Source organism: Meleagris gallopavo, chromosome 1 (genome assembly GCF_000146605.3).
Source record: "Meleagris gallopavo isolate NT-WF06-2002-E0010 breed Aviagen turkey brand Nicholas breeding stock chromosome 1, Turkey_5.1, whole genome shotgun sequence".
Lineage (NCBI taxonomy): Eukaryota > Metazoa > Chordata > Aves > Galliformes > Phasianidae > Meleagris > Meleagris gallopavo.
In genome coordinates, this window is record NC_015011.2 from 122,454,896 (window position 1) to 122,468,002 (window position 13,107).

Below are 13,107 nucleotides of genomic sequence, written 5' to 3' on the forward strand. Positions count from 1 at the left end.
CTCGCAAAAAATGTTGAGAACAACCAACTCCAAAGACTTCCACACAAAGTATCATTCTAAACGCAGGATGAAGGTGAAACTGAAACTGTAATCACCTAAGCAGAAAAATCTGAATGCCCTGAATTTCTGGTACATGTACTGGGGACTTGAGAATGACTAATTAATCTACATGTTGAACAGTCTGCGAAGAGGAAGCAAACTGGCCTTTAAAAGCTAAAAGCGCTGTTGAAATGCACCACGAAATGGTTAGCATCACGCAGCAGAACAGCAGGTTTTCACAGTTAAAACTGCACACACAGGGTATGTCCGTACATTGAAATATACAGTTTATTTTCTCAAAGTCAAGCAATGCCATTTTTCAGTAGGTAAGTGTGAAGTGTTAAGCAGGAAAACTGTACATTTTCACTCTGGGCTGCAGGATCCAAACAATTGGAGGAACATAATGGAAGTCTCACTATACAAAGAGATCCTAAAATTGAGAACAACGTAAGGTGAAAAAACAGCCATCTCCAGGATGCCAAAGGCAAAACATTAGCACCAGATTTTTTCAAAAAAGCAACAGTGGAGTTATTTACAGATTTACATACAACACTGGGAGGCAACCATCTTCGGGCTCCTGGGGTGAGAGACTCTCAACAGGTTTATAAAAGGAAAAGAGAAAATGGTGTCTACACAATCGTCCTGTGAAAAGGAAAATATATATAGCATTCACAATATTGCTACCTTTATCAGAAAGAGCTAAATCAAAGTACTGTATACAAACACGTTGTAATTATATTATTATTCACATTTCACATACACATTTTAGAGTAACCACAATATGTAAAATCTTTAAAATGCCACAGATAAAACAATGCACACTTCTCCAAGCTAAAGACAAGCATAATTTATTTGGGAATTGTTTAGTTTTGGGATTGTTATGGCTAAGGGATAAGTAAGGACAAAAGGGATCACTTGTCCAAGTAACATAGCAGCAAGTAATTGTGAGATGCCAAAGAGTAAATTTCAGAACTAGGAGAAAGAAACTAAGGTCAGCTGTAGGTCCTTTAACATGGTAGCTCCATGTGACCTCAACTCAGACAAAACAATTTCATTACAGGTTTGGTCCAGGTATACAATGCAGTGCACTACAATGGGGTAACGGTCCTTTTCATGTTTGCACCTGTCTGCAAAGAAATTGCTTCCAGAAGAGTTTTGCACCAATTCCCAGAGAGAACCTCTCCAGATCTCCCTCCGTGAATGAGATTATTCAGGTGAGAACAGGAATGCTGCCATTTCACCAGTAGTTAAAAGAATGCTTTTCTCTCTCAACATCTAACTACTCGTATCTCCGACCTGTTTCACTACAGACTGGCATCCACATTGGCCTCAAAAGTGGGTTCCTGTTGAGCAATCTGTTTAACTTAAGGAGAGATAAATGGTTTCCTTACTACAGTGAAAAGGAATATATAAAAGTCATCCAAGACTCTCCTGTGCCTACTGAACTTCATCTTTAAAACATGACATTCAGACATTACAGAATTTCTCTGTAGGTATCCGAGCGAGTCAACATAACCTACTGCTGTGCTAAAACACAAGTTAGCAGCTCTTGTTAGAGCTATTGGAAATCATACCTTACACTCAGTGGCAGTATTACTAAAACATAATCAGTTATCCAATACTGCAAAATTGCATCCTCTCATTTATCACTGTGTAATGAAAAAAAACAACAAACAGAACCCACTTATGTTCACAGTTACAAAGCAGAATTGCTCCAGGTAATGCACAGTATTTACATGGCAGACACTGTTTATATTGCATTTGGTAGTCTGAGAAAGTAGAAAGAAAGAACAGCATCACATAGGTCAACTTCAGTATAATTTAACTGTCTAGAAAAAAAAAATCACAATGTTCAGTAATCAGAAGAAAATAGAAGCAGTATCTTTAGCCTACATTTATTTTCACAAAATGTAGCAGTTTGGAGAGAAGAAACAGAAGAACATGCATTAAAAGCACAAGAAAGAACAACTGAGCTTTCTAAATAATTTAGATGAGAAATGTTTTGGAAAAAAATCAGCACAGCATTTCCAGCCTGTTTCTTAGATCAAGTCTAATTTAGTAAAGAAGGTAATGTGTATTACAGTGAGATGGTGTAAAATTACATCCTGGAAATTAATTTTTTTTATAAAAATCTTCAGCAAGGTAGCTATTAGGTGATTTGCAAGCTGGTTTAAGGACTGTTCAACTGAGACTGATTTCAGAGTCACTTCTGTGAGGGGGAAGTGCAATCCTACATACAATATTACAAAAAAGTGTCTGATGCCACAGGATCAGAGTGACACTACATTTCAGTAATCTGAATATATTAGCTATAAGATGCACATTTCCCCTGTGTAATGTGTCTTAAAAAAATAATACTAAAAAGCCACTACAGAGAGAGCTTCTGTACTTGTGTGCATTCAGAAATTGCTGTTGGGTTTCCCAGCAATCTGTATAGAATCTGAACATAAAAGAAGTATACATTCTATTCTAAAAAATGCTTGCATGCACAACTGCTACAGACTTTCAGCTTACTGAGTAGAAAGGTTAAGAGTCTATCCATCTCTGTGGAGCTTTCTGTAACTTAAGCAATGACAAGTGGCTATGGAGTCCAGCAATAAAAATGTATTCTAAAAAATTAAATACATCATCCCAGAAATGAAAGATTATTGCTGTTGTGAAAGCTATTTTTCTCTTATGCACTTGTTTCTCTATCTGACACTCAGAAAAGCCAAGATATTCATGTGTACACTTGGAAACGCCCCCATCCCTTCCTTCTTCCCCATATTTGACATCCTTGGTCAAACTCTGTCCTCTCATTTGAGCCGTTCAGGTTGGAGGCTGTCGGTCAGACATTTAAGCTGCTCTTCCCCCAGCTTGATCTTGTCCTCAAGCTCTCGCTGCTCAATGATGAGGGCCGACTTCATTTTTACAAAGTGCTCATAGTCTGCTAAGTTCTCCTCACTCAAGTAGTTCGCCAAAATGTCAAAGACAATGCGCTCTCGGCGATCCAGGTTCTCCTTCAGCTCTTTTGCATCTTCATGTTGCTGGGTCAGCAGCTTCTGCTTCTCTACCAACGTCCGCTTAGGAGAGAAGAAAAACAGTTAAAAATTCACTGGGTTCATCAGCTTGAGACAACAGCTTCAGTGTCTAAGTCATCTGTTTTAATTGCAAAGGCAAAGATTTTTCTAAATGCATAGAGAGGTAGAATAAGATTTCTCCTTAAAGTTTATTCTAATAAAACGTATTAATAAACAGGGATAAGACTCAGTCAGTGAAAGATGCACCACAACTTTTAATTGGCCTTAGCAGCACAAACTTTAAAGACTGTTTTACTACTTAGTAGTTTGAAATAGTTGTCTAAGCTCTCCAAAATGAGATTTAACTCATCTACATCTTACACCTTCAATACACAGCACTGAACTTCCACGCTGTAATAACTGTGGTCAGGGAACACAGAAGCATTCTAATTAATGGAGCGATTTATTCTTGCCCAACTTGGCAGTTCTGCTTCAGTCTGCACAACTCTCCCGTGAGATGTGAAAATGTGTGGTCTTGAGAAATGATCAACGGTGAGAGCTGGGGAAAGATGACAAAAGCAAACAAAGGTTTGCTGTTGTTGTTAAAAAGCATCATCTTCCCAAAAGGGCTGTACACTTTCTGCTTCATGCCTTCACAATAATCAGTGCCTCTCAACTACAACAGAGGGGGATATCTGAGACGTTGTGCCACAGAAGTCTGTTTTGCCCTAAGGTTTATTCTGGACAGGTAGAAGCTCCTACAGTTTGAGAACGAACCCACAAAAGGTACAAAATAGGAAAAAGAGAGGTTGAATAGAGAACCACACACATATATGTACAAGAAAGGTGAGATTCATCTGACCGGTCTCTTCCTGTCTCCTCCTGAATCACTCAGCTCTGCTACTCCTTCAGCAGTACATGGAGTGAAATAAGAGCATTGTTAATCCAACCTCTTTCAGAGGTCTGAAAGTCTGCCTAGAAATGGTTATATTTTTCCAGCACTAATGAGTGCGACTGGCCTACTAGATGTCAGGAATTCCAGTACAGACTTCTCAACCTAGTCAGAAAGTGCCACTAAGAAGTACAATCCCGTAATTCTTAACTTTGCTTCAACATTTTCTTTGAGATTTATGTTTTCCAATAAACCATGATCTGCTTTTGTGAAGCTGTTCAAGTAAATTTGCCAAATTTTTTTTTTTTTTCACTTGGACTTTACATGCTAAAGGACACAGCCTAAAGGATTTACAGAAAATTGTTTTTGTAGGCTACAGAAATTGTCCTTTCAAGACAGAAGTATGAGACAAAGAGGGATGCACAAAGTGAGCTGTAACAGATGTATGTCAGTTGCACACACGTCCTGTGATGTCTCTTCTAGTACAGACCACCCAATGCTTAGAAGGTGAAACTCTAAGACTTCAGCTATTAGTACACTGAAAATACGCAGATTAGATTAGCTCAAGGTTCAAGGTAGCCACTGAAAAATATGGACAGAAATTATACATTATCACACAGTTCAGTTTGCCTTTGAGTGTATGCCAAAGAAAAAAACAAAACCAAACAATTTCAAGTAATTTGCAAGCAGAGCTATCTGCTGCAAAGAGATGGAAAGACTCCTCTCCAAAATTCACTAGCAGCCAAGCCTGGACTAGGGAGCAGAATACCTCTGCTGTTTATGTACACATGCAGAAGCAGCAGGAGAATCAGGATTTGATGAACACAAGAGGTCATATATCAACCAGCTGCTAGCTCAGCTGCACAGTAATGTGCCTGGCTCTGTAATGGGATGTTTAGTTCTTTTAATAAAATCCTGAGATTTAAGTTGTACCATTTCTTCTTACTATGCCTGTCACATGACTCAAATAAGTGGATGTAGAAAGGCACAAGGCAAATGGAGACACGTCTCAAATTTGATTTCACCACTGTCAAAGATGACTGACACCAGAAAGCTTGTTTTGAAGGGTAAAGTGAAACAGTAGTAGGCTAAAGATGCCATTCTTGAGGAGACTCTTTGAGTAATGGGTAAATGGTTCACCAGGCCAACAGGCATAACTGCTTGGACATACCACACTGTCAGATGGGTTAGAGGCTGGTATCATCTGATGGACTTCAACTGATTAGAACAAAGCAGAGTGCAGAAAGCTTTTTTTTTTTTCAGTTAGCATTGATTTGAGGCTCCATCCATACAAAGGATTATCTAAAGCTGCTCTGATGGAACTATTTTTGGCTCTTCCTATTGAGAGCCTTTCTCAGTTATTGCTGCTTTGAACCACAGCCATATGAAAAGGGACTTCTTCCACCTATGCGACTTCCCAGCATCCATTTCCTAAACTGCTACCCTTCTCACTTGTCCTTAGACTAGCAATAACAAGTCTCATGAGCCTACACACCTGATCAAATCCGTGAACTGCTCATTCAGTGCTTTGGGGTTCTCACTACGCTCTGACTTTGGTTGATAAGGAAAATAACGGGAAGACATTGGTCTAGTTGTGTAGAATGAAGGGGGCTGGTAGCTATTTCAGATTAAATCACTTCCAGAAGCAAAAGTTGAAACACCCGATATTGTTTCTCATAGCAAAAGAGACCTACAGACCATCTAATAGAAAAAATATTAATTCAACAGCAATCATTTGCTTGCTGGTACTGCTTATTTACAAGTCCACTGAACTGTTGGCTGGTTCCTAGAATGTGTGTTTCCTAGAGAAATGTTTAATAGACAGCACCAGCTAAAACAAAACCCAAAAACCAGTGATCACTAGGGACATGATCCCAGGCTGGAAGTAATCTCCCCTGTATTTTATTCACACGATGCATTAGTAATACACCAAATATAATCATGTGGGCTACAAAATAACAAATGATAATCAAAAGAAGCCATTCAAAGATATACATACGTACCTCTGCACAAATTATATTTATAGTCACAAGTACCTGGGGACATAATCTGAGAAGCATCTCTTACTTTGGACATGTACCTGATGTTACTATGGCAAAACTATGGTGTAAGTGCATGAGAAAGCAAATAGGGATTGGAATACATTAGAGGTTTGGATTTTTGTCAGTCTACATTTAATAGCAGAAAACACAACTTCTGACCACCTGTACCACACCACCTACTTACCTTTTTTTTTTTTCTCCATATCTAGCTAAATAAGTTATTTTTATCAGCTCTCAAGTTGCGCTTCCTATGCACTTATATTATCTGGTAACTCTTTCCCCAGCTTACACTCCCATCTTTGAATCCATTAAGCAACTGCAACCACATTTAGAAAAAAATCTGTCTAAAAGAGGATTAAATTTCTCTAAGTTTCAGAAGCTTTGATCTGCCCTCTAATAAGCTGCCAAATACCTTCCCTTTGCATCTATCAGAAAGGGGTCTGTCTGGACAGCCATTAAGCAAGTATGCTTGGCAGCAGCTAGAGCCAAACAGCAAAAACACAGCTTCCAAGTACTCGCAGCACTTACTGATGAGACAATGGAGTATGCTGAGAAAACAACATAAATCCACAGCACATGGACAAAAAAATTGATACAATGCTGCTGGCACTTCAACTCTCAGCTACAAGCCACAAATCCCACTTCACATTCATTTAACTGTAGAGGCTAAACTCACTTGACACATAATCCCTCCTATAGTCATTTTGACCTGTAATTTTCCCACATCTAAATCTCTCCTTCAGTGCATATCTGTATCCCTAGATACTGGCCTCCCAACTAAGGCCTGCTGGGATCTGAAACTAAATGAAGCGGTCCACCATGCTCGTAGGTAGGGTCCAACAGGTAAGAATACCATGAGCGCTTCTGAAATTTTCACATCTGCTTGGACTCCTCGATTACCAGGCTATTTTGGTTGGGTAAAATATGCTTTGTACTGAAAAATTCTTTTTGCAGTGCTTCCCTATCCCCCTTTTTTATTTTTAAGACTTGTTCTTTCTTGCTAGGCATTGTAGAGGAAGCTGGAGCACACAGGAAACTTCTTTGTCACAGTCACAATTTTTTTTTAAATCACAATCCTTGCTGAGCATAAAGAAATCTGAAAGCTTTCTGTATTTCAACACAAAGTCACACTTACTCCTTTTCCCATCTTTTGCATTGTCAGAGAGAGCAGTATTTTTATCTCATTAGTTATGCTCTCATTAGTAGCTTTCTTCTTTTACTAATATTTTTCTAAGGAGCTTCTTTTCCAGTTATGTTGCCACCCAAAACACAACTTGTCTGCCAAGCCACTTGTAGTTTTAGTATTCCAAGCAGAAGCAAAACAAAGAGATAAGTTTTAAGAAATCTAAGGGTAATGGGCTTATGAGATGTATCCATTCATTATCCCTTTATATTTTAGATGAATACAAGGAAAAAACCTTAGCAGATTCACTAAATGTGGCTACATTACTATTGTACTTTCTTACCCGCTCTTCAGGAGAGGTGTTTTCATCCAGGTTATTAAGAGCATTTTCCACCCGGGCCAGACGACCTGAGAGTGACAGCAGGAGGTTGACTACTTTGTCCAGATCTCCGATAAACATCTTGAATTTGTCAAACTCATTTGGTTTGCAGACTTCTTTCACAATGGCCTCCACCTCTTCCCCCAGAATATTGTTTGCTTGGATGTCTTCCAGGAGTGTTTCCCGAGCTTCCCTCAGCACTTGCAGTTTCCTGCTAATGCTGTCAATAAGTTCTTGCTGTGGAAGATAAAGGGCATTTATTAGCACTACTCATTTTTTCCCCACTCCTAATTCTGAAAGTCATGTCAGAAATTTAGCACTGCTATGTGACTTTTTTAATACACTGAAACTCCCATGTGGCTTGGACAACGAGTGTATTATACATAAATACATGTCTAAGGTAACTCTAGCATCACTGAATTCAAAGGATTCAAAGATGCACACCTATAATGCTCAGCTTGAGACCTGTGTTAAAGCAACTCACCTTTCTGGAAAAAAAAGATGAAAGATTTTTCTTAAGTATTACTGCTGCTCCTTTGAACGTCTTCAAAGCCTACTATGGAGCAGCATGAAGTACAGCACATCCTTCTTCTAAATACTGTGCCTAGAGTATCTTTCTGAAGAGCTACACTTCAAGAAGGCAAATAGCACCAGAAAAACAACCCTGTATTTTCACCATGACAGTTAAAACTAGGGCACTACTAAGCTTTTTATTCCTTTCTGTAGAATATTAACATTCCCCTCCAAACAGCAGCCCCTACACTCAGAAAATCTTGAGAGTTATCAATGCCATTCAGCATTTCTGTAGGGAAACCGTAATCCCTGTGGCATAGAACAGGAAATAACATCTAGTTCTACAGCATACAAAGCAGCCCTGTGCAAAGTGGCTCTCACAGAGGACCACACAATTTTTGACTAATGTTATCCTATGCCAGCCAAAAATTCTATTTAATTTACGGTTTTGTCAGTTTCTCCAGTATAATCTCCCATTGCCTGGAATGTGCATGCCTTAGCTTGGAACAATCATTCTAGGTGGGTCAATGCTAGAGCCAGACCAAGAATCCCAACATCCTCTTTTAATGACCTGTGCTCCACCAGTGCTACTTCCCTGCATCTGGGTGGGAGGGCCTTGTCTCAGATATCCCCATTAGCTTTCAGTTGTGCATGAGGCGTGGAGCTCCTTACAGTCAGCTGTCTACCCTAATGTGACACGAATCACACTACAAAAATACCCCGTTAATTTAAATGTATATGCATATTTGGTATTCAGCTAATCTCAGGTATGAAAATTCCCCCATATCATTCTTTAAACATACACCTATTACTGCCATTTATAAGTGAAAATTAAATAGGTTAAAAATCATTACTCCTTTTTTCTTTTTTGCAAAAAACTCAAAAACAAACAAAAAAACACTCATTACGTTCTTTAGGAAGCCCTTCTAAATAAAAATCTGATTGCAAGCCTTAATGATTACAGAGAAATATACTGGTAGCAGCTATTGCTTTCAGATGTCATGGAACAGTCATTCTGGGAACTTATTCTGGGAACAAAGAGAAGTCTGCCATCTTAACCAAAGGCAATCATACTCTGAGTAATCAAACACTTTTTTGAAGGTAGAAATTCAAACACGTGGATTATCTGGGCTGGTATTCTCTTTTTTGATTTAATATACTAGGCCAGGTTAATCTGGTTTTGGGTTATCTGTTAGTCTGGGTGTCCAAAAGATTAAGGTAGTTTTACAGATGCCTGCTTTACTGACTGATTAATCTGCAGGATTTGATTTTTTTTTCCCCTCTCCCCTTTTAGTGGAGATGCACAGTTTGATTTAGATTATGTAGGTCACAGTGCCAGGCTCTTATTTCCCCCAGATGACATGCACATACACTGCTGCTGTTTTATCATACTGAACAACAGAATACTATTCTACTCTATGTTATTATCTCAAATTTTTCATTTCTGTAGCTGTTCTGTGACTTTCACTAATGAAAAAGATTGTAAATGTGCACAATATTTACCAATCAGGACTGACAGTCCAGATCAGGAATCCAACCAGGTTCCTTTCTTGAAAAATAATCGTTAGAAAAAAATATCTTCACAGAGGCATCCTAATTACATGTCTGCTAGTAGCTGAAACAAGGCTCTTATGGAACACTTTTGCAGGTGAGAAGATATTTAACTCCTCTTTAAGACTCTTGTATCTTTTAAGATTTGGTTTATGATCACTGACCGCCTCCTGTCCGGGTAAAGCAGTTTTTGCATGCTGCAATTGTGAGCTCACCACATGCTTTGGCTAACCAGCAGAAAACCTGTATGATGCTCAATACTCAATGAGCCAAAAGATTTCCAATCTACATCTGAAAACTGGCAGATGAATAATTTACTCCTGTGAGTTCTGAACAAGAAAACAACAAAACCTGATCTTCTCCCAGTAACTGTTGCTGATCTGACTAGCAACACAGAAAGTAGCAGAGCAGAGTGCTTCTCAGGTGGTTCACTCAAGTGCTGATTAGCATGTTTACCTAAGTTATTCTCCTTTTAGCTCACTGCTTCATTTCACATAAATCTCAGGCCTAAAAAAGCAACTAGCTTTTCTTCTATTAATGCTGAGACTCTCCAGGAGTTACTGATGTTTTCCTATAGGCACACAGGACCCTTCCTACTCAGCCGCACGTACATTTTTTTAAGTACTAAAAACTGTCTTGGTATGTCTTCAGTGCCTGCTCAAGATTTTATAATTGTGGTAAACATACTTTATATTCAGCATGAGACACAAACACCATTCATGATAGGGATCACCCCAAATATATGTTCTTTCATTTTGGAGCATCTGTGTGTAAGGAATTCCGGCATGTTTTTCAAAGTCATACCATCACTACAGCTCATGAAAGAAAAAAATAAATAGGAAAAGATCCCTAAACATTTCAGGATTGCAGAGCAGGGAGTCATTCTACAGTTGACTGAAATTAAGATACTGATAAGACTGAAATTAGGAAATCAAGAAAGAAGTTCTGGCTGTGCATCTCCTCTAAAATAACTGAAGTCAACAAAGTGTGCTATTGAAACATTCAGGTCCTTAATGATCCTTTCTTAGCTTGGTGCTAAGATGGGCTAAGTTGCATATCCTGGCTTTTTAATAAAGATGCCCTGACCCACTTACCACGAGATATATATGCTTTCTGACAAGATCCAAGCTGAAAGCCTGCTGAACTGAGTGCTCACATCCTACTGCATGCAGAGGAGCAGGGAGAGAAGTAAACAGCAACATGTGACATTATGTATAGACTGAGAAGATAGGAGAGCTCTGCTAAAAGCTCTTCATGAAGTATTTCCCTTCTCATATGGCTAGTGGTGTATACTGAAACTGAGGAGTAGAGGGAGGAAAATATAAAGGGCAATACACTTTTCTTGTTTGCAGACACAGTATGGTTTTGCTTACAAATGTTTTATGTCCTGTTTGTTGGGCACTCAAGAAAGGCTTAATTTTACCTTCAGCTCACCTCCATTATACATTTAATGAGAAGGAAACTAAAATGATAAACATGACCATCACATGCAGCAGTAGATAAAACTGAATTATTCCAAGTGCGGTGAAATCCTTAATTTGTCTAAGTAGTACAGCTGTTGGATGCAGGGTCTCTGGCAAGAGGGCAAGGGCAGCTCTCCAGCAGCAGCCATGTCATGCCCTGGCAGAACATGCTGTACTGAGCTGTGTGATGTGGTGGGGGCAGAGAAAGGGAGGAAAATACAAGAGTGGTCACAGAAAACACTGAAGCAGAAAACACAGAAAACTCCTCAAATTCAATGCAGGAGTTGGATGCCACTGAGGCAGGGGTGGGAGTCTCCTATGGAATGTCTCAATCTTAGCCTTAGCAACTAAATATATTCCTAGTGTTTAATTCAAAGATACTTCTTTGGGACTGGATCACAAAATTGGAAGTTGATTATTAGACACAAGGTTAACTTGAGCAAAAAAAAAATGGATCGCCACTGCATTACTGGCTTAGGCAAACTGAGTTAAAATACATCACTTTAATTGAACAAACAAACCATTTCCTCCAGCTTATCTGTACTGAGAACTACATTAAAATATTTTGTGCCAAATTACAAATGAGACAAGGGTGATAATTTTAACATAGAACAGCATAATCTAAAACCACTGAAATGCCAGTATATTGTTATTTTTCAGACTATGTCGACCTTAGAGCAGAAACACCCAAGGATGGGAGTGAGGGTGGGGATGAACAAGAGTCGAGAAGACTCCCTCCCTTGTGATGAGTGACTTCCTTGGCATCCAGCAATGTGATTAGCTCTCTCCCACCACTACTGCTTCTGTTTTGTGAGGTAGGAGAAACCCAGAGCAAAGTGATTTGCTGCTCATAAAAACAAATGAAAAAAAAAGAAGGGGGAGGGAGGAGAAGGGAGACACCTTCCCTCTCATAACACACTGAAATCCCTGACCTAAATTTTGAAAATGTAGAGCAACTAAAATCACCACTAATTACAGTGGGATACATAAGCATTAATGCTCTTTTCTGCACAGCAAGTGAGAGAAACGACTAATATCCCAAATGAGAAGCAGTAATTGAGAATAAACCCCTCTGAAGGTCTCCCCTTGGGCCCTGTGTCTCAAGCTGCAGAAAGCACCTAACATGAAATTCCTAAATTCACAGTTGGACACTTACTCTCCTCCCACTCCACTTCCACCATCCTTCTAGTTCCCTCTAAAAACAGACTGATTTTTCAAGTGGCCTTGAACAAGTGGAAGATCTTTTATTTAGAGTTCTTTAGCTATCAAATTCCTGCTTAATGAAATGCATGTTTAAGTTTAAGAGCATCATGTTAACCATTTAGAAATGTCTTTTACCTTCTTTTCTGACAAATCATGATCCAGTTCATCTTCAGAATCATCTTCGCTCCGTTGCTGTTGCTGCTGCTCTTGCATGTCCTTCATTTTAATCAGCAGTTCAGCCTTTGGTGCAGATGTGCTGTAGTAAGTAGAATTGGTTGTCAGGGAGATGGCAGATGGTGCATTCTGCTCTTCTTTCCTGGTAAAAAGTCAGAATTCTCATTAAGTGCCTTGACATCCTAATCACTGAAGAGAAAGGACAATATTCTCAAGCCATCATTTCACCAACAAGCAGAGGGCTCAAGCAGTAAGCAGTTACGTATGGAAACAGGATAAACAAATACTGTCTGTGAATAAAATTTGTGTGAAGTCAGCACATATCTACTAAAAAAGAAAACAGAAGCCACGAAGAAGAGCTTTCACCATTATGATGAAGGAAATGGAACTAAGACATTTAAAATTGAATTCATAGAAACACAGAATCACCAAGGTTAGGAAAGACCTCAAAGATCATCCAGTCCAACTGCTCACATATCACCTCAAACCATGTCTCTCAGTACAACATTTCTTGAACACCTCCAGGGTTGGTGACTCCACCACCTCCCTGGGCAGCCCATGCCAGCACCTGACCACTCTCTCGGAGAAGGATTTCCTAACATCCAACCTAAATCTCACCTGGCACAACTTGAGGCCATTCTCTCTTGTCCTATCACTAGTTACATGAGAGAAGAGGTCAACAACCACCTCACCACAACCTGCCTTCAGGTAGTTGTAGAGAGTGATAAA

The 13,107-nt window shown here is 39.2% G+C and overlaps 1 protein-coding gene across 2 annotated transcripts in view; it reads right to left on the reverse strand.

Annotated features, from left to right (window-relative positions):
- Positions 1–309: 309 nt before the first annotated feature.
- The window catches only part of SHROOM2 (shroom family member 2), a 67,930-nt gene continuing 55,132 nt past the window's right edge, over positions 310–13,107 (reverse strand). For both annotated transcript variants that reach the window (XM_031557495.1, XM_019622345.2), the window contains 3 exons: positions 12,340–12,520; positions 7,439–7,711; positions 310–3,101 (listed from right to left, as the gene is read on the reverse strand). In XM_031557495.1, coding sequence (XP_031413355.1) covers positions 2,835–3,101; positions 7,439–7,711; positions 12,340–12,520 — 721 coding nt within the window. In that variant the 3' untranslated portion in view covers positions 310–2,834. The remainder of the gene's footprint in view (positions 3,102–7,438; positions 7,712–12,339; positions 12,521–13,107) is intronic.